This window comes from Mytilus edulis, chromosome 1, assembly GCF_963676685.1.
Source record: "Mytilus edulis chromosome 1, xbMytEdul2.2, whole genome shotgun sequence".
NCBI lineage: Eukaryota > Metazoa > Mollusca > Bivalvia > Mytilida > Mytilidae > Mytilus > Mytilus edulis.
Genome location: NC_092344.1, coordinates 102,591,587 through 102,615,548, shown reverse-complemented (window position 1 = coordinate 102,615,548; position 23,962 = coordinate 102,591,587). Strand labels below are relative to the sequence as shown.

Below are 23,962 nucleotides of genomic sequence, written 5' to 3'. Positions count from 1 at the left end.
ATCCATTAACTATTCACTTTATTGTTTTTTGGACTTAATTGTAAGTTGTGTCATTGGCTATACTACCACAGTTCTGTATTTTTATGTAAGATTTGATGATCTTGTTAGTATCAATTTGTTACATACTACACTAAGTATGTAAACAGGTTGTGATATCAATTTTTAAATTTTAGAGATTGGTATGATTTCCAGAGGGACAACTATACACCAGAGTTGAAATAAAATGGATGTGAGCAAATTGAATTATAAACCATACGGCTTTCAACAATGATAAAAACCCATAACGCAAAGGCTATTAAAGGCCACAACATAAAAAGTGTAAAAAATTCAAATAAGATACTTAAAGGTCTTATTTATAATAAAAAAGCAATTCGGAAAAAAAATATGACAGACATAAACCATCGAAAACCAATGCACTGCAGGCCCATAAATAATATGTCGGGGTTAAACATGTGCGTGAGCACTTAACCTAGAACAGTGGTGTAACCGCACAAGATAAAAACATTATGCCAATTTCTTGCGTTCACGTGTGTAAAACTCAGAAATTTGTTGAAAAAAAACTTACAGAGTCCGAATTATAATACTCTCAAAACAATTGGCTGTGCTTCTTTATTTTGCATATTTATGAAAACTGAATAAAGCTCCTAGATGTCGTTTGGTTTTCTTTGTCGTTGGGTTGATTACTCATTTCATACACTTACATGCAGTCACATTGGACGTCGATTTAAGAATGTGACGTCAGATATGGACGTCGATTTGAGGAATGGACGTCGATAAGGGGCCGGACGTGGATCTGAGTCTAACATATATATTACTTACAAGACATGCTTATGATTTATATTACTTACAAGACATGCTTATGATTTCCTGAAGCTTAATTGTACTAAGTCTTCTATCAAGTAAACACGACTAATATCTTGAAATTGTATACTTTAATATTATTTTAAGTAGTTTAACACCATGCTTTCGGGACAAATCAACTTGTCTTGTGGATATTAATTAGTTCTTGTAATCCTCGGGAAATCGTGGAACCTAAAAGTCCCTAATCAAATGGCAAATTCAAAACATCTACATCTAAATCAAACGACGACCCACCAGCACATTGATGACAGTAATCTGTTCTGGTGCTGAAAGTTTGATTTTGTAGTGAGTTGGTGAAACTGGTGTTTTTGACTGGCTGTGGTAAAAGGTAAAGATTTGGATTTACTGCTGTAAGTTGGTGTGTGATCTTATATATCATTGTTACTCGATTGATACTCCTGAGTTTCCAAGTAACTACCATAAAGACATTTAAGATGGATAATCATGCAAGTGACACTACTGGTGTTCTGTTACCTGTTGGTGCATTAAGGTGCTGCCCTCCTTTTTCTGTATTTTTTATGTCCGTCTGTACGTCTGTACCCAAAGTAGGTTTCTGTTCTCTAATTTTAGTTTGCTTCAACAAAATGTTATGAAACTTATACAAAACGCTAATTACCACAAAACACATATCAAGTTTTTTTTTTAATTTTGATAGTGTCACTTACCTTCTAGAGTTATGCTCCTTTACAAATGGAAACATGGCTGAGTTTTTCGTTTCTGTTCTCTTACTTTTGTTTGCCTCAACCAAATTCTATTAAACTTATACACAACGGTTATTACCACAAAATACAGATTAAGTTTGAATTTTGGTGGTGTCACTTCAACTGTTCTAGAGTTGTGTCCCTTTACAAAAGGAAAAGTAGGAATATGTTCTAAAAATATAAATGATGTAATTGTTAAAAGTAATTTGTAAAATTGAAGTTATCTTACATTGTCCTTAAATGTAGTTGCATCAACTACAACCAATGCTTTATACACTGAAAAAATTTAAACAGTCTTAACCCTTCGGTGCATAAAACCACTTTAATTAATTTGCTTCAGTTTTGTCCCTTTATTACTTTATATGATGTACAAGGGGGTCATCATCAGTGTCATATGGACATATTCCCAAATTATATTTTTTGGATGTAAGGGCACTAAACTGAAGAGCTGTGTTCTAGGTTTGATCGTACCATAGATTTGTAAGCCAAACTTTTTGTTTCTTCGTGATTTCTTTTAAGTTTCTTCTTGAAAAGCCTAAGATCTTGGTTGCTTTAGCTGTGATGTTGTTGATATGGGTATCCCATTACATGTTGTTGGATATGATGATACCAATATATTCTGTTAACATTTCGATATAGCTTCTAAAACAGTTCATAAAACTGTTCTCATTGGCGTAGAAGAAATCGCAATCAAAGAAAATTCCATTCCAGCAATTCAAATATTTCGGACCTAATTTCTATAGAAAAAAACAACCGCAGACATCTGTTAACTAAGCTCTGTTTTACCTGTAGATAAATTACACAAAATTTTAGGGGACTGCAACACGATTCTACTTTGCAGTCCTAAGTATGAAATCGTTGAAATTATAATTGCAGGTTGTAATTCTTAAGATCTTTAAAAAACATTTGATTTTATGTCGAAGGTTTTGATTTTGTAAATATTGCCAGTATTTTTAATTATTATTCGGTTAAAGAACAAATTCCTGGATATTTTGATAATTCTGAACTAATGTTAACAAAAAACCAAGTATGTAATATCAATGTCAATACACTTACGTCATGAAATTGCAGTAATATCGCGCAAAAAATTTATGGCCCGAGCACCCATTTTATTTATTACAGGCGACCTCGCCATCGTCGAGTCGTGACCGAGAGTTGAAATCATTCCTCGGTAAAGGACCTAAATATCGTCCCCCGTCAATTATTATTTGGAATGAGTGTCGTTCACGACTCACTCCGTACTTACTACTCGACATAGATAACACGAGGAGAAGCTGACAAGAAATCCTTAAACTCTTTTCTTTATAACCATAATTGATTTCCCCTTGGACATTGCATTTTTGGGTTGTAAACTTCGTTAGTGCAGTTTTTAAGAGTCATCTTCATAATTAGCCGACAATGAAAAGTCATTCATTTGTAGCATTTTATAGTGCATGGAAAGCCATGTACTATGAAAAGTAGAAGGGACAATATTGATTTTCCATTTCAAATAGAATAGATGAGTATATTGTAAATGTTTGCATTGAATATAAGAACATACTGACCCATTCTCGTCCAAACTGTTGTTTGACTGATTATCCGGTATTATAAATAAAATCAGGAGAATAGAACAACAAAAGCATTTTAAGTTTAGATTTCAACATTGTATAGGTTAGACAATACTTGGTCATTTTTTATGACAATTTAAAGACCAATGTGTAGCCAAGGGTTTTAAATTTTCATAAAACATGTCCAAGTATTGTCTGACCAATTTTGAACATATTCACGCCTTCGAGTGACGTAACAAAATTATCTTATGCCATTGTTATATTAAAAGCTTAATAAGAATTCACTTTTTATAGTGTTAACATGATTAACAAAAGGAATATATAACATATGTAATTGTCATTTCAATAGATGGAATGAAATAGCACTCGCATAGTTTTGTGAGGACAACAGGATAAACTGTGCAAACATTGAGTTTTTCTTCTGCTTCAGGTAAATTTTCATACTTATATACCTTAAATTTCTTAATTATAAAAAGCACACTATGCTAAATAAATTAGCTTTTTAGAATTTGTATATTTTTTGGTAATTATAAAACTCACTCAATAAATAAGACTTACGATATTCTAAATCCGATGCTTACTGTGTATTGAAATATTGTTGTTTTTCTCTCTAATAATACTTCCATGGTAGAACTGACTAAGTTTCTTTGCTTTACGTATCAGCAGTCTGACATTGTTTTCTTTGAAGAAAAAAACTGACTCTAATGTCGTCTATATCTAGTATTGTTTTCTTATAGAAAAAAAACATAGGTAATGTCTGATCTGGTTTTGTTTTCTTTGAGAAAAAAAAAACATAACTCTAATGTCTGATCTGGTATTGTTTTCATCTCCATCCATCTTCGGTATACAGCATTTGTAACGTTTTGTTCTGTCTTGTTGGTTCACCGTTCTTCTATTGGATTTACTAGTAAGTGATTGTTCTATTACTCTGCTCTGTCTTGCTGTTTAACCGTTCTGCTATTGGCTTTACTAAGTGATTGTTCTAATACTCTGTTCTGTCATGCTGTTCAACCGTCCTGATATTGGCTTTACTAAGTAATTGTTCTAATACTCTGTTCTGTCTTGCTGTTCAACCGTCCTGATATTGGCTTTACTAAGTGATTGTTCTAATACTCTGTTCTGTCTTGCTGTTCAACCGTCCTGATATTGGCTTTACTAAGTGATTGTTCTAATACTCTGTTCTGTCTTGATGTTCAACCGTCCTGATATTGGCTTTACTAAGTGATTGTTCTAATACTCTGTTCTGTCTTGCTGTTCAACCGTCCTGATATTGGCTTTACTAAGTGATTGTTCTAATACTCTGTTCTGTCTTGCTGTTCAACCGTCCTGAAATTGGCTTTACTAAGTAATTGTCAGTTCTATTGCTCTGCTCTGTCTTCCTGGTTCGTCGTTCTACTGTTGCCTTTATCTACTATCTACGATTCTGTGAACTAATTTGCATACAAAATCGACTTTTGTGAGACAAAATTAAATTTTGCCTCACAAAATTGAATTTTGTCTCACAAAAGTCCATTTTGTCTCACAAAAGTCCATTTTGTCTCACAAAGTCAATTTTGTCTCAAAAAAGTCAATTTTGTCTTCACAAAAGTCAGTTTTGTCTTCACAAAATTGAATTTTGTCTGACAAAATTGAATCAAGTTTTGTCTGACAAAATTGAATTTGGTTCACAAAATTGAATCTCATCTCGCACAATTGACCTTTGTGTTTTAATTTCCATATCAGGTAACAAAAGTCAATTTTGTATGATTGATTGATTGATTGTTGGTTGCTTAACGTCCAGTGGCAAATATTTCATGCATATTCAGGACGATCAATTTTGTACGCAAATAAGTTTATATTTGCATACCTATTTGACAAAATAGAGTTTTGTCATGACAAAAATGAATTTTGTCTACAAAATTGAATTTTTCATCACTAAATTGAGTTTTTTCGCATAAAATTGAGTTTTGTCTCACAAAAGTCAATTTTGTCGTCGCGTAACACAATTTTGCTTTACAAAATTGAATTTTGCTTTACAAAATTGAATTTTGCTTTACAAAATTGAATTTTGCTTTACAAAATTGAATTTTGTCTCACAAAATTGAATTTGGTTCATAAAATTGAATCTTATCTTAATTTCCATATCAGGTATCAGAAGTCAATTTTGTATGCAAATAAGTTTATATTTGCATACCTATTTGACAAAATTTGACAAAATTGAATTTTGTTATGACAAAAATGAATTTTGTCATCACAAAATTGAAGTTCTCATAAAACAAGTCTGTATCACATAGTTTTGTAAGACAAAAATAATTTTGTTATGACAGAATTGAATTTTGTACAAAACCACAAGAGTCCCATTCGACGCCCCGTAATAACACAATGGCGGGATGTATAAATACCGAGCCATGGCAAATTAATATTATCAAAAAAAGTGGAATAAACAGTAAAGGTAAAACATATATAAAGACAAATACAAGTACAATATAACATGTAATGAATATGGTAATCAATCTAATGAATATGGTAATCAATCTAATGAATATGGTAATCAATACAATACTTTAAATCTTTACTTCAAGACAGTCATTTCTTGTTATATGTGAAGTTGATACGTAATATCTATCAACAAGGTCTAGGTTTCTTCCGATGATTTTTTTTAGAATAAGGACAACCCTGGTTCATTTCTGCTCTGACTCTATTGTTCCGAACAACTTGTGACTACTGAGTAAACTCATGATAGATACCAGGATCTATGATCGGTTGATGATACCTTCGGGACTAATAGTCCACCAGGTTTGTTTTTAAAAGTCACTGTAGATTACGTAGATGAGGGAAACAAGTTTCTAAGCATACTTTTTCTGATGTAAATAATCTTTTAAATAGTCTTAAGTTCCCCGTATTCACATATGCTTTTTCACTCCTTTCACATACAAAAGTGATGTTGCAACAGTATTGCGTTTGATTTGACTATCACATCAATGATTTTATTCCTCAATTTAACAAATTTGTTTTTCCAAATCAATCTAGTTTCCTGTAAATAAAAACAAACAACTTTATTTTATAATCAAAATACATCGGTTTATTTTGGTTGTTATTCATTTTGGACTACATCAACCATTACTATTAATCGTTCATCAAACTTATAGCTGCATTAGATCAAAGTAATTTAAATTTCGATTTCTATTTTTATTACTTCAAACTTCATATTATTCAATGATTGAAGTCAACATTTGACTTTGTATAATGAAGTGTTAATAAAAGTGATAGTTTTTAAAAGTTGATGTTAAAAACGGATTTTAAAGGTAACATGCGTGAAATAACTAAGCTTAGTATAGGTGGGAAACTAGATAGAGGTATAGAATGACAAGTAGGAACCGCTCTAAGTACAACAGGTATACTATTCTATTGATTATACTATATAGAATATCTTTGTTCAAATGTAAATATTCCACTGTTTAATTTTTTCGATTAAATCAAATGAATTAAAGTAAATTCACGTTTATTGTTTTTTCATCTCACTTTGTTTGTCTAGTAGAATTCGTATTGATTTTATTTGTACCGTGATATTGAAGATATAATTTTGTCGGCATTTGCTTTCAGAATGGCAGATATTATTACACCACGTACTCTAAGTGATACCAAATCACTGAGGATGCTTATACAAACTGAAGATCCAACTTATTATGGGTTGAAAAAGTTGAAGATAAAAGGAAAAGATCTGAACGATTTACCTCATTCTGTATTCAATATTTTGGAGCTAGAAGTTTTAGAACTAAGTCCAGAACGCGAATCATGTCTTGATTATAAGCTTCCAGAACTTCCACACGCAATCGGAAAATTGGTCAACTTGACGGTTCTTATTCTGGATACTAATGAATTGGAAACTTTGGCACCGGAAGTTACATTATTGGTGAGTTTGGAGAGACTTGTTCTTAGTAATAACCATTTATCTAGCTTACCAGATGGATTTATGAATCTTAAAAATCTGAAAAGTCTTCATTTGTCTAACAATGAAATTAAAGAGTTTCCACTGGAGCTTTGTGATCTGGTAAATTTAGAATTTCTGGATATGTGTGACAATTTGCTCGAGGAACTTCCTGTGAAGATTGCAAAGATGAAGAAGCTTCATACGTTACTTCTATGTTTCAATCAATTGAGAAAAATTCCGAACAGTATTTGTAAAATGTCTGAGCTGCGCTGTCTATGGCTAGGAAATAATTTATTAAAGTCTCTCCCAAAAGACTTCGGACAATTGAAGAATATTGACTGGGACTGGCGGTATATTTCGTCGTTACTGGAGAATAATCCGCTTGTTCGTCCTCCGATAGAAGTATGTCGTCTGGGAATGGAGGCAATAGAAACATATCTCAACAACAACAAAGGAAAGCGGAAAACTCGAAGTAATGCTTCGTATGGAAACAGACGGTAAATGCATTTACAGACTAAGTGGAAATGATCTGGACTTCCGAGTAATTAATTTGTTATCATTCATATCTCAAACAAAAAGAATATAGTTGAATATTTCATTGTTTTATTATTTTTCCTTTCTGTTGTTATATCATTATTTTTCCTTTTTGTTATTTTATTATTATTTCAAATGTAATGATGTTAAAGTTTTTGTCGACACTCATGAAGACAAAGTATTTGTATACTACATCATAAAACCCGATATGATTTATTAGTTGTTTAAACATTATAATATTTACCAATTTTGAAAATGCATATGAAACATTTTTATGAACAGCTCTTGTTTTATGATCCAAATTAAATGACATAACTGTGCTCTAAACTTCAGCTATTTATGAGACAAAAACTTCCTGTGTTTGCATATTCATATCTAGTTACATTATTATCAAGATTTAAAAAAATCAAAAATATTATTAATTATATAAAATAGCAACGTTTGTAGTTATTAATCGTGGCTTATGCATTGAAAGCATAAGTTAATGTATGAATATTATCATGATATGTAAGATTTTAGAAGAGGTAATAATAAGATTGGAAATAATTGAATTTAACATATCTTAAAGTGAAGGACACAACATATCGCGTAAAAGAATATATAATACTATGTGAAGAGGGGGAACGGATACAGTCAAAGAGGTAATGAATTAAAAACCTAAAAAATCAGATAACACCTAAAAATGACAAAAGGAAATAAATCACTAAATCAGCACACAGAAAACTAATTTATATATAGATTAAGATTGGTCGACTAACACGGCACAACAATAACTTAGTTATGAACTCAGGATCTCCGAGAAATGATTGACAAGTCCTGCTCATTGGTTGCACCCGTCGTTATCAGTCTTCGTTTATTTTTCTTTTGGTGGTCAGTTGTTTCAATGGCAATCATATCATATCGTTTATACTATTTATACATGGAAAAAAATAAACTTACAAGTGAAAGAAGAAATATCACATCATGACAAAAAAATAAACCCAAACAATAATCTAATAAAAACTTCACAGAAAAGTTAGATTAAACAAGACGATCCTTAATCAAGGGTTTATTCAAATGCCTGGAAGGATCAGCAGTAATTGAACCAAAAATACACTTATCGCGTTCAATCCAATTACAAATCAAATCAGTACTTGCTAATTCACACATCATTTATTGTCTCACTCTGATTCTCAATCAAATCTACATCAAACGTGAGGGTGCCAAAATTGTACCCTGTTTTGGCATTTTTTCCCACTTACTTTGTTCATTACCCTTAAAAATGTTTATTCTGTGTTTATTTTGTAGATGAACCCTTATTTACTGTATAGTTTCACCAATTTAATTTGAATCGATATGCAATCAAAGAAAAACGGGTTTGAACCAACTCCAAATGATCCGTGATTTTGTTATGAGGAGTACCCAAACTGCATCCATGCTTAAATCCGAAAAATGGAATAACTTATGTCATGTTTTATTTTTTCCATTTGACAATATTCCAAGCTTATTATTTATATTTTAATAATGGGAGCCTGTAACTTATTGAAATTGCTTATTTTCAAAAGTTTTACTTTTATTGGGATGGTATAATTATTTTTTTTCTAATGAAAACTTCTTATGTTCGTATATACCGTGAAAACTTTTTGCATATTTGAATAGAGTTTCGTGCATAATGTCAAATCATAAAAATACAAGATTGTATAATCTCTGTCTCTAAGAAAACATGCAATATTTCTTCTTTCGTTTATTACTAAATGGGTGCGATTTGGGTACTCAGTTCAATTTATGTACTATGACGTTCGACCTATTACATGAAATGAAATCAGTGTTCAAGACAAAAGACTGATAAGGCATTTTTAAATGAAATAATATGTACATTGAAAAAATAACATAAGTTCGAAACTATAACAAAACATAAAAGAGGATATATTCTAGTGCTCCGAAAGGAAAATCATTCCTATTCCACCAGTGGAACCCATCGTGCTACTCTTTTCAATAGAGATTGACAAACGAGGAATGAGAACGGGATTGTTGAAAAAAAGGATTGGAACACTATAAACTAGGGTTTTAAATATCTTCATAAAATATGATGTTTTCCTACATACGCAATTAATTATACATTTGTTCATTTTGTCATACTATTTATCCATATTTAAACTTATGTTTTGCTTCATTTATTCTAGGTTTTAATTCCTTTGAAGCACAATTGCAAATTTTATCATCAATGACTTGTTTATTTCAAATATGATAATGTGAAATGTTAATTTAAATAAATTTTTATCGAAATTTAAAAATACGACTGTCATAGACACATAAATTGAAGTACGCTTTCAGTGTCACTAAAATATACAAGCCATTATAGTCACGCATTCGTATCATTTTGTTGGGTTTAAACATTAACATACGCGCATTGAATTGGTATTAATTATAGTTTTTATTTCATAACATATCAATATGTAAATACAACATTTTTTTTGCTCATTTTGTGACCTATCACGGATGTTTTCCTCTCATATTTTTTGATTCCAGGTCAGTTACCTTTCAAGTCGTTGTTATTACTTTTAAGCCTCTTTGCGTAAACTTAGAGTCTATTGAGACATTTGTGCATATCTTAATCATTCAGATATTGTATCATTTAGAGAAGAGATACTTGACGTTCGATATTTAATCAAGAACACCAATTGAACATTTTGACAGGTGCGACAGCCCTTAAATTTTAAAGGTTTATATATATATTTTCGAAACAAGTAAACTTCAATAGTTCTTCTTTGAATTCAAGCCAATTTTACAAGGGAGACCTGCTATTGGTTTGGCTGTTATGTCAACACTTCATTTGATTATATAGTAAAGGCAACAGTAGTATACCGCTGTTCGAAATTGATAAATCGATTGAGAAAAAAACAAACAAATCCGGGCTACAAACTAAAACTGAGGACAACGCATCAAATATAAGAGAACTACGACACAACAGAAACACAACATTAAAATGTAACAAACACAGAAACGAACAATAATATAACAATGGCCATTTTCCTGACTTGGTACAGGACATTTTAAGAAAAAAATGGTGGATTGAAACTGGTTTTGTGGCATGCCAAACCCACCGCTTTAATGGCACTGTTAAATATTACATTAAAATGACAACATTACATGACAGAACTACAATACAAATAATTTGGAGAAAATATGGGACAGAGAAACACGAATAATAACTCACAAAAGGTATAAGGTTTAAAATTTAGTACGCCAAACGTGAGATTCGTCCACACAAGACTAACCAGTGACGCTCAGGTAAAAAAAGTTCGAAAGCCAAAACAAGTTGAAGAGCACTGAAGACCAAAAGTTCCAAATATTTGTGACCAATACGACTAAAGATCTCTGCCTGGGATAAGAACATCCTTATTATTTAGAATAATTTATACTTTTGCAAACAGTAAATTTTATAATTAGTTATCAAAGGTACCAGGATTATAATTAAGTACGCCAGACGCGCGTTTCGTCTACATAAGACTCATCAGTGACGCTCATATCAAAATATTAATATAAAATGACTGTAGATTTGTAAGACTGATAAAACATTTATTAATAGAATGAAATTCAAAACAGTGTAGCTGTGGCCATTGGTTGACACATTAAAATCATCCATTGACTGGGACAATTTATGTGAACGTTTGTCTGTAACGACCACTGTTCACGACGTACCTACGATAGACATTTAAACTGTGGGGTCACCAAAGGTTTCTTAACGCCTTTAATTATAAAATAATTCTAAAAATTAATCAGGAATAACCTTTGTGTTTTGATTTATATAATTGATATAAATCAAAATATCGTGTTATTTCTGATTAATTTTTCGAATTACTTTATTTAGGTGTTGAGAACCTTTGGTGACCCCATAGTTTAAGTGTCTTTAAAAAAGAAGTCCTGTTCTATGTACCTTGTTTTGTGTACACTGTGTCATTTTGGTCTCTTGTGAACAATTGTCTCATTGGCAATCATACCACATCTTCTTTTTTATAATTAATCATTTCAAATTGAAACACTCCACATTATTTTCGGAGACAACAAGAGAAAAGAAAAGAATAATCGGTTTCAGACATATTCAATCCTACGAGATATAGAAGTGTTATTTTATTTTTCAATCTTAAGTTGGTACAGACGCTATAGTTGATACGGTGATCTGCATTATTAAAGATCAAACTTCGCCAGGAATCCTCAAAGCAAGCCGTATAATGCCAAAAGGACAATATTAAATTTTAAAAGCGTAAATTTATGACTTGGATGAAACGTTGTCAAATTGACACTCATACTACATCTTATATCTATGTGTAGGGTACTATTGATAAGGCTTTCAAACCCCAATCTGAACTATACCGGTTAACCGGTTAATCGGTCGAACGATTGTCCGAGTAACAAGTTAGGCAAAAGTGTACGATTTGACAACACTAGTCATTTGTAATCTGTCCTCCTCATAACTTTGTTGGAGCAGTTTCTGCGTTAGGAGCACATTCCAGTATATGAAGTCCGTATAGTGTGAACATATCACAAGAATAACGTATCAATTGTGATATGTAAACACCATACGAAGGGGCAGAGGGTATGACGTGTCACGGTACTTGTCTATCCCAAATTCATGTATTTGGTTTTGATGTTATATATAAAGGCAACAGTAGTATACCGCTGTTCAAAACTCATAAATCCATGGACAAAAAACAAAATCGGGGTAACAAACTAAAACCGAGGGAAACGCATTAAATATAAGAGGAAAACAACGACATAACACTAAAATGTAACACACATAGACAAAATCCCACGAGAATAACAAATATAACATATATATATAACATCAAAACCAAATACATGAATTTGTGATAGACAAGTACCGTTACACGTCTTATCGCAATGTGAATTTACACTAAAAAATAAGAGAAAACAAACGACACAACGTTATAATGTAATACACACAGAAACGAACTATAATATAACAATGGCCATATTCCTGACTTGGTACAGGGCATTTTTAAAGGAAAAAATGGTGGGTTGAACCTGGTTTTGTGGCATGCCAAACCTCGCATTTTTATGGCCATGTGAAATATAACATCAAAATGACAACACAGGACTACAATACAATGTATAAATAAATTGGAGAACACAATTGACAAAGAATCACACGAACAACAGCCAACAAAAGACAACAAGTTCAAAATTTTAATACGCCAGAAGTGTATTTTGTCCACACAAGACCTACGTGTGACGCCCAGATATAAAAGTTTGCAAGCCGAAACGAGTACAAAGTTGAACAGCATCCAGGACCAAAAGATCAAAAAGGTTGTGCCAAAAACGGAAAGGGTTTTCTGTTAGTTACCAGAAAATCTCTATAATTTAGAATAATTTATACTTTTGCAAACAGTAAATTTTATAAAATGAATATTCAAAAGATGAACATGATAAAACTGAAGTATTAACTAATTACAGGAAACAACTGAAATACATTTACATAACCAGACATTTGAAACACAAAAGTAGATACATCCGAATAAGTTTAAACCTCTACGCCAAGTGACGTCCTATTTGAAACTGAAAAATGACGAAAAAATTACGTCATTTGAATTTGTAAAACAGTCAAAAAATGAAAAATTACGTCACATAAGAATGAATAAGATAGAATTAGGATTGATTTAAGATTATATATTTGAACTAAATACTGATATTGCATTTAATAACAAAGCACATTTTAATACTTATTAATATCAAACTAAGGTAGCAATTAACTATATTATAAAACTTTGTCCGGTTTGTTTTGAATCTAACTTCAAACGTTAAATATCGTACTGATTACGTTGAACGAAATCAAATCTGATAAATGAAGGCGGTGAAAAATTTTCTTTACCATAACACATAAATATAATAGAAAAGACGTCAACACATTTGACAAAATCCGATGAGAATTACAAATATAACATTAAACATTTAAACTAAATACATGAAATTTGGATAGACAAGTACCGTACCACGTCTTATAGTAATGCGAGTTCACACTCGGCAAAACAGTTATATTTGTTATCCTCGTGGGATGCTTGGTCCGTTTCTGTGTGTGTTACATTGTAGTGTTGTGTCGTTGTTCTCCTCTTATGTTTGGTGCGTTTCCCTCAGTTTTAGTTTGTTACACCGATTTTGTTTTTTGTCCATGGATTTATGAGTTTGAACAGCGGTATACTACTGTTGCCTTTATTTACTGCTTAGAAATTGGAAATTGATAATCGGGAAGTTGAAATCGTCCCGTTTATCATAGATTTTCGTGTGGAGTCCTCCATCTGTCTCAATATTGAGGAAAAGATCAAGGTATGAAGCAGTCCTTCTAGTATCAGAAGTATCCTTAATTTCAAGTTCAGTGGATATATGAGAAAAGTAAAATCACAAAAATACTGAACTCAGAGGAAAATCTAATCGGAAAGTCCATAATCACATGGCAAAATCAAATGACAAAACACATAAAAAACGAATGGACAAGAACTGTCCTATTCCTGACTTGGTACAGGCATTTTCAAATGTAGAAAACTGGTTTAAAAGCGCTAAACCTCTCACTTTGATGACAGTCTCCTCAAATTCCGTTATATTTACAATGACGCGTGAACTAAACAGACATAATAAATAATGAGATGTTAGTATTGGCTGAAATATGGGTAATTCAATGATAGGACATCATCAATATATCGGAAAGTAAAATTTAAGAATTTCGCAAGGTGTTTTTCTTTTTGTCTTTTAGAAGGTTCTGAATGAATTCAGCTTCATACGAGTACAGAAAAAAATCGGCCAGTAGGGGTGCACAATTAGTACCCATTGGAATACCGACTGTGATCGAAGATTAAGCAGTAGATCTTTCGAATGTTTGAGAATCCACATCTGGTTAACACCACTGGTAGAATATATCTCATCACAATATTTTTGAAGCCCATCTTTAAGTAACTGTAGAAAAAATAGTAGTCAGTACTTTAGAAAGATGTTTAGTCGAACATTTTGATGATCCAGTTATGTATCGTTCTTTATGTATATGGAGTGTTGTGTAGATTTTGTATCCAGTATAATGATGGTATTTTTTCTTCGTTCTCTTTATTGTTCATACCAAAAGAAAGAAGGACAGATTTGTGATTTTGTAAAATTTCGTCCTTGGTAAATGATGTTAAAGAATTTATAGGATTACCAGTAGTTCTATTTATACCAAGCTCTTTTGTGAGACATAGCAAATAATGGTTTTTACATATGAAGACAATATTATTAGAGGCTTTATCTGCTGGAACAACGACACATTTGTCATGCAAAGAGGATAACGCATCCACAACATCCGGATTCTTGAAAGTGTTAGTAACTCTTGTGCTCATAGTACATCGTAGTTTTTGAATGCGCCTCTGAATGCATGATCGAATAGCTTTGATCCATTCAAACAAAGTGTCCAGTTCTGGTTCGTCTGGTTTGCGCTTTACTCATTTTCTTGCATAGTTCTCAACTGCATCCATCAGTAACTTGAAGTTCTTTTTCCAGTTGATGGGCTGGGGAATTCTATATTTTGGCACCTTGGCTAATAACTCTCTTTGTTGTTCATTGGTAACGATGTCAATGACGCTGCTAATGGTGTCATCAACTCAGCAATCAATGTACCTTCATCGGAAGGTACCAAGACCTTGTTGATAAATATTCGGTATCAACTTCTCAAATAATACATGATGGACTTGAAGTTTAGATTATGGGTACTATGATTATTACTTTTACTGTTTAGTCTGCTTTTGTTGGTATTTATTTGACGTGGCTCTGTACTTATACATCCCGTTATTGTTCAATGATAATTTTTGTATTCTTGTCTTTCATTTTTGCTAATATGTCTTGTCTATAAGCCTTTTTGTGCTTCTTTGTTACGTATGACGTGGCTTTGTACTTAAACATCCCGTTATTGTGTTATTTTTCCATAGTTAATGTTTAATATATTTGCTTGTTTCTAAATGATTAAGATGGTAACACAACGTTGACTGCTGTACCTTTATTATGGACACTTTTACCAGTTGTGTCTGTTTGTTTTGTTCACACATCGCTGGCAATATAACGGAATGTTATGCGACTGTCATACAAGTCAGAGGTTTAAAACCAGGTTTAATCCACTATATTCTGCATAAGAAAATGCCTCTTTTAATACCGCAGTCCCACTAGGTCACGATCGCCCTACGATCTGTAAAAAAAATGCAAATTTTGACGATCGTAGTGTGATCGTGTGGATCGCAGTAAGGTCGTATCACGGTCGTGGTGAGGTCTTCAAGATTGTGATGAGCGTGGCTAACTTTGAACATGTTTAAAACAATCGTGGTGCGGTCACGGCGACATCAGGTCGTAGTAGAAGCGTATAGAGAGCACAGTAAGGTCGGGGTAAGATCGCAAAGGTCGCTGTACCATCGTAGCGAGAGCGTAGTGAAAGCGTGATTCGATTCGGAGAGACTTTGCTACGATCTCACAGCGACGTTATTACGACCTCACTACGACCATCACGTTTGCACCACGACCCAACTACGCTTCCATTACAACAATTCCACGTTTACACAACGCTGTTTAAGACCAAAGTACGGTTTACACTACGATCATCATGCTCATTGTCAATTTCACATAAAATATATACTAGTAAAAAGCTCTCTTGTTTTTGTTTGTCTATATATAATTTGGACCTATTGTCCTTTTTCTCTAACGGCTCTCTATCTGTGTCATCCCAGCTATCATTCACTAAAACATCGTTATTTTAAGTTTGATGGACCCACATAAGGTTTTGATTCAGTTTGGTTTGGTTGGTCCGACATCTCTCCTTGAAATGGATTCGTTACTATCAGAGCTACCTCTGCATCTCCATCAACTCCTACCACCACGCCGACGAGTTCTGGTCATGAGATGTTGGTGGCATTAATGAGTTGTTTCCGAGAAATCTACGTATTTAACTTTAGAAGTAGAAAGAATTGGAACAGTATTGATACTGAACACGATGTTGACGTTATTGCTGAGAACGTAGTACGATCGCGGTATGAACGTAGTATAATCGTGGTAAGAACGTGCTATAATCGCAGTAAAAGCGTGGAAAGATCGTGTTGCAATCGGATAACTCGTCGTATGGTTGAAGTAGAACATGATAATCGCAGAAAAAAGCGTGGTGAGAACGTGATATACTCGAAGCAGGATCGTGGTAGAAGCGTAATGAGGACGTAGTATCATCGTGAAAGAAAAGAAAATTTACATTTTCATGCCGCTCATACCGCGACCTCACCACGATCTGACTTTATTTTAGATCTCGGTGAGCGTGGCGCGATCGTGGTCTAGTGGGACTGGGGCTTAAGGTCAGGAATATAAAAAAAATGATAAGATCAATTATCATCATACTGACAAGGATATTTGTTTATCCGAAATATTCATAGATACTAACATTTATTTTTTATTTTTAATGTTAGTGTTGTTTTGTACACGTTTTTCTGTTTATCATATGATAAAGGCAAAAGTAGTAAACCACTGTTCAATAGTTATCAACCGATTAAGCGTGGAAAAATATTCGGGTCACAAACCAAAACCAAGGGAATCACATCAACTTTAATAGTAAAACACCATAAACACTGATCTACAAACGGTGAGTGAACGCTACCATTCAGGAAAACATCTCAAAAAGATTGTGATACACTTACCTGATAACATCTTATCAATTATATCATAACGGTGATCGAAAACATATATCAAATTTATTTGTTCAGTGTATGTTCACTTGTATTAATATGTCAATCGATTTCAATTGAAAAAGACGAAATATATTCTCATTACACATTTTAAACAGAAATTAATAAAAAAAAAACAACACGTTAATATTCCTTTTACTTGCGAAACAAATGACATTTCATGCAACTATCAGTTGTTTACTGTGTCTTTCTATAAACCTGTACGAGTTTAAAACGTGCAACTTGTTTAATATCTTAAACAGATTTTAAAGGATGCATGAGGCGGAAAGCTATTACGATCACAGAAAATTCGTTGATTTGGTTCGTTATGACATTGCTTTCAAACACCTTAAATTGGAAGTTGAAGAATGGCAAAATATCAATAATTCTAATACAAGAAAGAATTGAACTGGCGAAGTAAAACTGTTTTGATAAACAAAAAAGGACGTTCAAAAAGGTTTCATCACTAACTGTTTGTGACATTTGTATAGTTGTGTATATCACTTCGGACCACCTGATTTTTCTATGTTGTGTTTTGTGTACTATTGTTTGTATATTGATTGTTTTCTGTTTTAGTCAGGGCGTTGTTTGTTTGTTTTCGACATATAAGTTTAAATGACTCTCAGGTTTATTTTGTCTCTCATTTTTGGTTTGGCCTATGGATGCGGTCTCTCTCACACAAAAGTAAAAGAATATTAAAAATGAGATCAAAGTACAGATGAAATAAATCAAAGCTACTTCAGAAATTGTATTTTTAAAATCATTGTAAGGACTTTCCGATTTTAAGCCTATTGCGTTTAGTCTGTTGGTACCTCCGAAAATTCAAAAATTCTTTTGTAATATGTTAATGGATTTTCGACTGACCAACAGTTGACCTACAAGATACTTCATCTTCATGTCAAATTCCATTATATACTGTCTTACAACCTTAGAAGACATAGATGAGATAAAATGCAACACTCAACTAGCGCTGTCTTATAAAAAAAGCTGGATACAGTGAAGTAAGAGTTGACATGATGTCATAGATATAAAGACAAACATTTGCCTCCGTAAATTATTTGGTTAATAAGTTAAATGGTGTCTATTGGTAACCAGTTTGCATTCCAATTGTTAATCTATATACGTGAATTAATCACTTGTTTTGTCTTGACATGTTGTGTAATATAATAGGGAAACAAAATACTTAAGATTAAGGATGTACACCTCTGAGAAGCCAAAAATGTTTAGAATTAAACTTTTTTACTTAACCTCATTTTTGGGTTTATAAGACTGTTGAAAAATAATTGGTGAAGAAAAAATCATATGGTGGTGCACTTTTTTGCTACGACCTTTGAAAATACACAATTTTGATGATTTTCCCATTTTTCATCAATTTCTACCTATTTTTGGGCTATTATCGTGAAACAAATTGTTCCACAATTAAACTTTTTCTCATACTTTCAATAAAGATGCAGTGAACCTATCTGAAAAAATTCAATTTAAAAAACTATAGGTAGGTGTTATTATAAGAAAGTTTTATCATATTTTGATGCTTTTTTGTGTAAAATTTATCATGCTGTCAATTTTGTAAATTTTTGACAGTTCTCACTTTAAAGAACATAATGCATAATTTTTCAACTTTTTTGTTATAAATGATTGAAAAAGTACATGTCTAAGAAATTTGAAAAGACGAAAATGATATTGGATGTACATGATTCTTGTAAAATCATTTTGTGTACCCCTCATCCATTGTTTTTTTTTTAAATTTGACTAAAAAGACTTACTTGATTGGTCGTAAAATTTGAAAACTTGATTACTCAAAAACTATTCATTGTAAATACATGATTTTTTCACAGAGGTATGTTTGATTATAATATTTTTAAAATTCATTGATATTTTTCACTTATACCACATGTTTTGGGAATAATTCCAGAACGATATTTCAACGAGACTGAATCGCCAGAAAAATACATCCTTAAAGTCATATGAAACGAGTGACCGGTGAAAAATAATGTTATTCCAATTCTTGAACCAACGCATACAAACATCATAAACTTAGTCTTCTGTGCACGATTTTATCATTTTTTTCGCATTAAATTCGTATAATTTTTTTCAATCGGTCAGTGTTGTTGTTAAAACATGGCAGGTAATTAAAGTTCGTGTTTTGAAGCCTAAGTTTAACGATTGTCACCTGTTTGTCAACATTCAATAAAAAGCATGGATATTGAGCACGTGTTTAACATGTACAATCAGATACTAGTTTATTTTAAGGATATCTATGCGTATTGCGATCACCGAATTTTTACGAGATGGGTCACACTGAGGTCACTTTACATACGGAAAATATGTCGGCTTCTTCTAAATATGAACAAATTAAAGAATTTTCTTCAGAAAAAAGTATATGTAAATAAGTTTTAAAATGAAAACTACCCATTGACTTATAAAAAAACATATGCATTATTTTTTTTAATTGAGGTTTCTTAATTATGACTTTCAATATTTACCTTTAATAACTAGCGAAGGCAAAATTTCATCAGAATTATCATAAGAGTTATCTTTCTTTAAACGTCAGAATTACACTAAGTTCGAACATTTCAAAAGTTATATGATGGGCATCATAGACAACAGGCGACGATAGTTCACATACGAATAACGAACCAGTCATAAATGTCACGGAAGTGACTAGACTCCCCCGGTAAACTTTCAGATCAATCGACTAAAATGTATTCTGTGTACCACTTTTAGACAAGTAGATCATACTATGTTCATATTCCAATGAATTGGATTCATGTATGCTAGGGATTTATTAAATAAATATTTTACAAAAGACGAAATATATTTTCATTACACATATATCTAACAGGAATGAATAAAAAAAAATACCTCAATATTCCTTTTACTGGCGAAACAAGTTACATTTTATGAACCGAGCAGTTGTTTGCCGCGTCATTTTTTCAATTCGTGTCTTACAAATGACAGAACTGATCACTGTGCAACATTGTTTATTCAGTGTATTTGTAACCTTGATCGAGGGTTTAATGCAATGCAAGTTATTTTACATCTATAGAAAAAAACCAGTAAGTCAATAATTAGAGTGAAATTTAAAATAGGCGTATAAATTTTGACGTTGCAGTCTAAATTGATTTTAAAAAGAAATGATACAAATGAACCATTTTTGGGGGTTAAAACTACAGATTTTTTTAAAAGATAAAGTTACATAGAAATGAATTTGTTTTTTATGCTTCCATCTTCGTAGCTAGTGGTGCGGTTATGACATCTTTCAGGATTTAGTCGTTGGATACTTTTTTTCTAAAACAAAACCTGCTAGTTTTCGTGTGTACAGTATTTGTCAGTGCTGTTTGTCTATTTGTCGTTCTTTTAAATGTTTTGTCAGTTGTTTTATTGGACTATTGGATTTTTATTGTCTCTTTCATATCATTTGTTTTACTTCCTGTTGACTCGGTGGCTGTACCAGACGCTACATTCTTCTTGGAAACACAAATACTTCATTTGAAGCCAAACTAAATCATGATGCATCCAAGCGTGTGAAAAGTAAAATCACAAAACCTTGAACTCCGAGGAAAAATCATTAAAGTCCTTAATCAAATGGCAAAATCAAAAGCTAAAACACATCAAACGAATTAACAACAACTGTCATATTCCTAACATGGTACATGCATTTTCTTATGTAGAAAATGGTTTTATAGCTAGCTAAACTGCTCACTTGTATGCAGTCGCATCAAATTCCATTATATTGACAACGATGCGTGATCAAAACAAACAATCATATTAGGTAAAATTGTCAAGATATGGGTACAGCAGTTAACATTGTGTTATAATCTTAATCACAATAAAAACAAACAATTATTGAATAAAGAAGCACAAAGAGGCATATATCAAATTTATCAACCTCATTCATTGTTTTCTTATTTTTTTGTATTTTATCTGTTTGTAAAATCCACCCATAAAGGATTCAAAGATTTTAAGTAATGGGACCGTTAGATTAACATTAACTCTGATGTAGAATCGCGCGTTTGACATCAGAATGTAAACGTCATATAGGGAGAGATATAAACAAAAATTATCGTTCAAGTTATGAAAAGAATATAATCTATAGCTTTTTTAGGCATTTCTTCTGCAGAATGTAAATTAGAAGTTTACCTTGTCCTTCTTGCCAATTGTATATATGCTTATTGTGTATTTCTTCTGAAAAAAAGAGTCACGTCATTATGTATCAAAGAAACACAAAAGGGCATATAAACAAAGCATTAGCAAATATGAAAGACAAGAATGAATTAATACAAAAATTATAATAGAACAATAACACAATGGCGGGATCTTTTAGTACAGAGCCACGTCATATATATCAAAGAAGCACAAAAAGTCACACATACAAAACACATAAGCAAAAATGAAAGATGTGACATACCAGTATATAGATCAGAACTAGAATAACATCTTGTATCGTACCTGGTAAGGCCACTTCACCGAAAAGCATCATCAGTGTCTGACCAGAAAGTTGATTAACCAGGGTTATGTCAAAGAACGTCAGGTCCTTTTAATAAAAAAAAAAGTTCACATCGGAAGATACCAAACCCTTTTTGATCAATATTCCGTATCAACTTTACAAATGATACCCGATGGTCTTGAAGTAGTTTTTTAGGTACTAACGTTGTTTATCATCTCAATAAAACTTTATAGTGATCTCTTATTTGTCTTTGTAAATTATTACTTTTGTTTTTGGCAATATCCATTTGACGTGGCTCGATAATTGTACATCACGTCCTTGGGATATTGTAGTTTTGTATTCCTATCTTTATTGTGCTCTGTTTACACGTCTTTTTTCTTTATGTTGGAATATTTGTTTATTTTTATAGTGAATAGGATTATAACACAATGTTGACTGCTGTACTCCTATTTTTTTGTTACATTTTCCCCCTCTTAATATGTCCCTTTACTTTGTTCACACGTTGTATAATGGAATTTTATGAGACTGCAATAGAAGTGAAAGGTCTGCAACAAGGTTAAATCCACAATTTTCTACATAATAAAATAAAATACCTGTACCAAGTCAGGAATATGACACTTGTTATTCAATTGTTTGATGTGTTTAAGCTTTTGATATTGCCATTTGAATAGGGAGATCCCGTTTTGAATATTCCTAGGAGTTCGGTATTTTTGTTATTTTTTTTTTATTGTACAAAATAACGCATTTATACCGCAATTGGAGATTGCCCTTTTTCAGTTTTTTAGATATCCAACATTATTACTTTTTATAGCATCTTTTCCGGAATCTTCTATACCACGAGAACGCCAATGATACAGCCTTTCAACTACAATTTTGTTGTGATATTTGATTAGAAAGAAGTGGTAAGAGCGTGGTGTAGATATTCAAATAAGGAGATAATTTGCTACATATTTTATCTGAACCCGTTACAAGTTATCTCCATATTTAGAATGGATGAAATCTCCGTCTGTTTTTGTTATTGATCGACCTAGAGATGTTAGCATTTTACATTCGTATGTTCACTTTGAAAGAATATTTTGTTATTCAAAATTGAACTTAGGATGTTTGTATTCTATCAGTAGGTCAGGTTGAGGTATTGGGAATGAACGAATTGTTAGATCACTAGATAAGTTCTTTTCTATTTATGAACTTGTTTTAAAGATCTAAAAGTATATAATCTAGGTGATTACAATCTCATATTATATAAATTTGTAAAATATAACTTTTCTGCTCATTTTATACTTTAAATTCTAATTTTGTATTTGTAAATGACCTGTTTTAATAAACATGTATTTATTCACAGAAATAAATAAAAAAAATATATTTTTTATTATTTTAATTTTAATCTGTTTATTTATCTATTCATTCATACTTATCTTAGAATAAATATTTGTAGGCTTTTGGCCTCTTTAGGTTAGTCTTACTTCTCTGAAACTCGAAAAAGCGTCCTACCATTGACTCCTTTGCAAGCAAACTTGAATACAATGGTTAGAACATTTGGGTAAATAACAAAATCGATTAAAACATTTGAAAAATCCTGCAAGATACCAATTGCTATCAAAATGTGTGGAAAAAAGATTCAAAGATCTACAAAAATGTTTTTACAGAAAACTAACGACTAAACAATACTAACCTCAGCAATACCAAGGGTAAATTCAGGTGCTCCAAAATGATAGCAGTATCCTGATCTAAAAGTTGCATCTGACGTGTTGCTCGTAGCAAGTAAACGTCCATTCGCTGATTTTATAATCGCGAAAGAAGGATGCGATTTTAGCTGCGACAATTAACTCATACTTATATAATAAAGGAGATGTTTTATGAATGCCAAAGACACAACTCTTCACAAGAGACAAAATGACACAGAATTTGACAACTTTAGGTCAACGCCTTCAACATTGAACAAAGCCCATACCGCATAGTTAGCTATTAAAAAAAACTAAATGATAACTGAAAAAACAATTAGTGGTCCTCTGTTACATATATATTCCGGGCGCATTAAGTTTGCGCATTTGGGTATTAATTATTTTACGTTTGCGCGCAGCTTTTGATTCATATGCATGCATTTATTTTACAGGTAAAAATCAGATTACTATCGCTTATTATTCAACTTCATACAGGTTCATAGCTGATCGTGCGATGTGGATTTTGATCATTGTTGAAGGCCGTACGCTGGCTTTTTATATGGTTTGGTCTCTAGTGGTGATTTGTCTCATCGG

The 23,962-nt window shown here is 32.2% G+C and overlaps 2 protein-coding genes and 1 long non-coding RNA gene across 4 annotated transcripts in view; 1 reads left to right on the top strand and 2 right to left on the bottom strand.

The window, feature by feature from the left end:
* LOC139516491 (uncharacterized) overlaps positions 1-23,962 on the bottom strand; it is a 735,418-nt gene that overhangs the window by 368,760 nt on the left and 342,696 nt on the right. The window lies entirely within an intron of this gene.
* On the top strand, positions 3,412-7,873 carry LOC139498563 (malignant fibrous histiocytoma-amplified sequence 1 homolog). Of its 2 annotated transcripts, none has more exons than XM_071287011.1 (2): positions 3,412-3,539; positions 6,692-7,873. In XM_071287011.1, the coding sequence occupies exon 2, from the start codon at positions 6,693-6,695 to the stop codon at positions 7,518-7,520; it is 828 nt and encodes a 275-aa protein (XP_071143112.1). In that variant the 5' UTR covers positions 3,412-3,539; position 6,692; the 3' UTR covers positions 7,521-7,873. The 2 variants fall into 2 exon arrangements, with proteins under 2 accessions (XP_071143112.1, XP_071143104.1); XM_071287003.1 differs by lacking the exon at positions 3,412-3,539 and adding an exon at positions 6,300-6,483.
* LOC139498575 (uncharacterized) lies at positions 5,563-20,259 on the bottom strand. Its single transcript, XR_011657968.1, has 2 exons — positions 20,123-20,259; positions 5,563-6,122 (listed from the first exon to the last, which is right to left on the bottom strand). It is a non-coding gene; the product is annotated as an uncharacterized lncRNA (long non-coding RNA).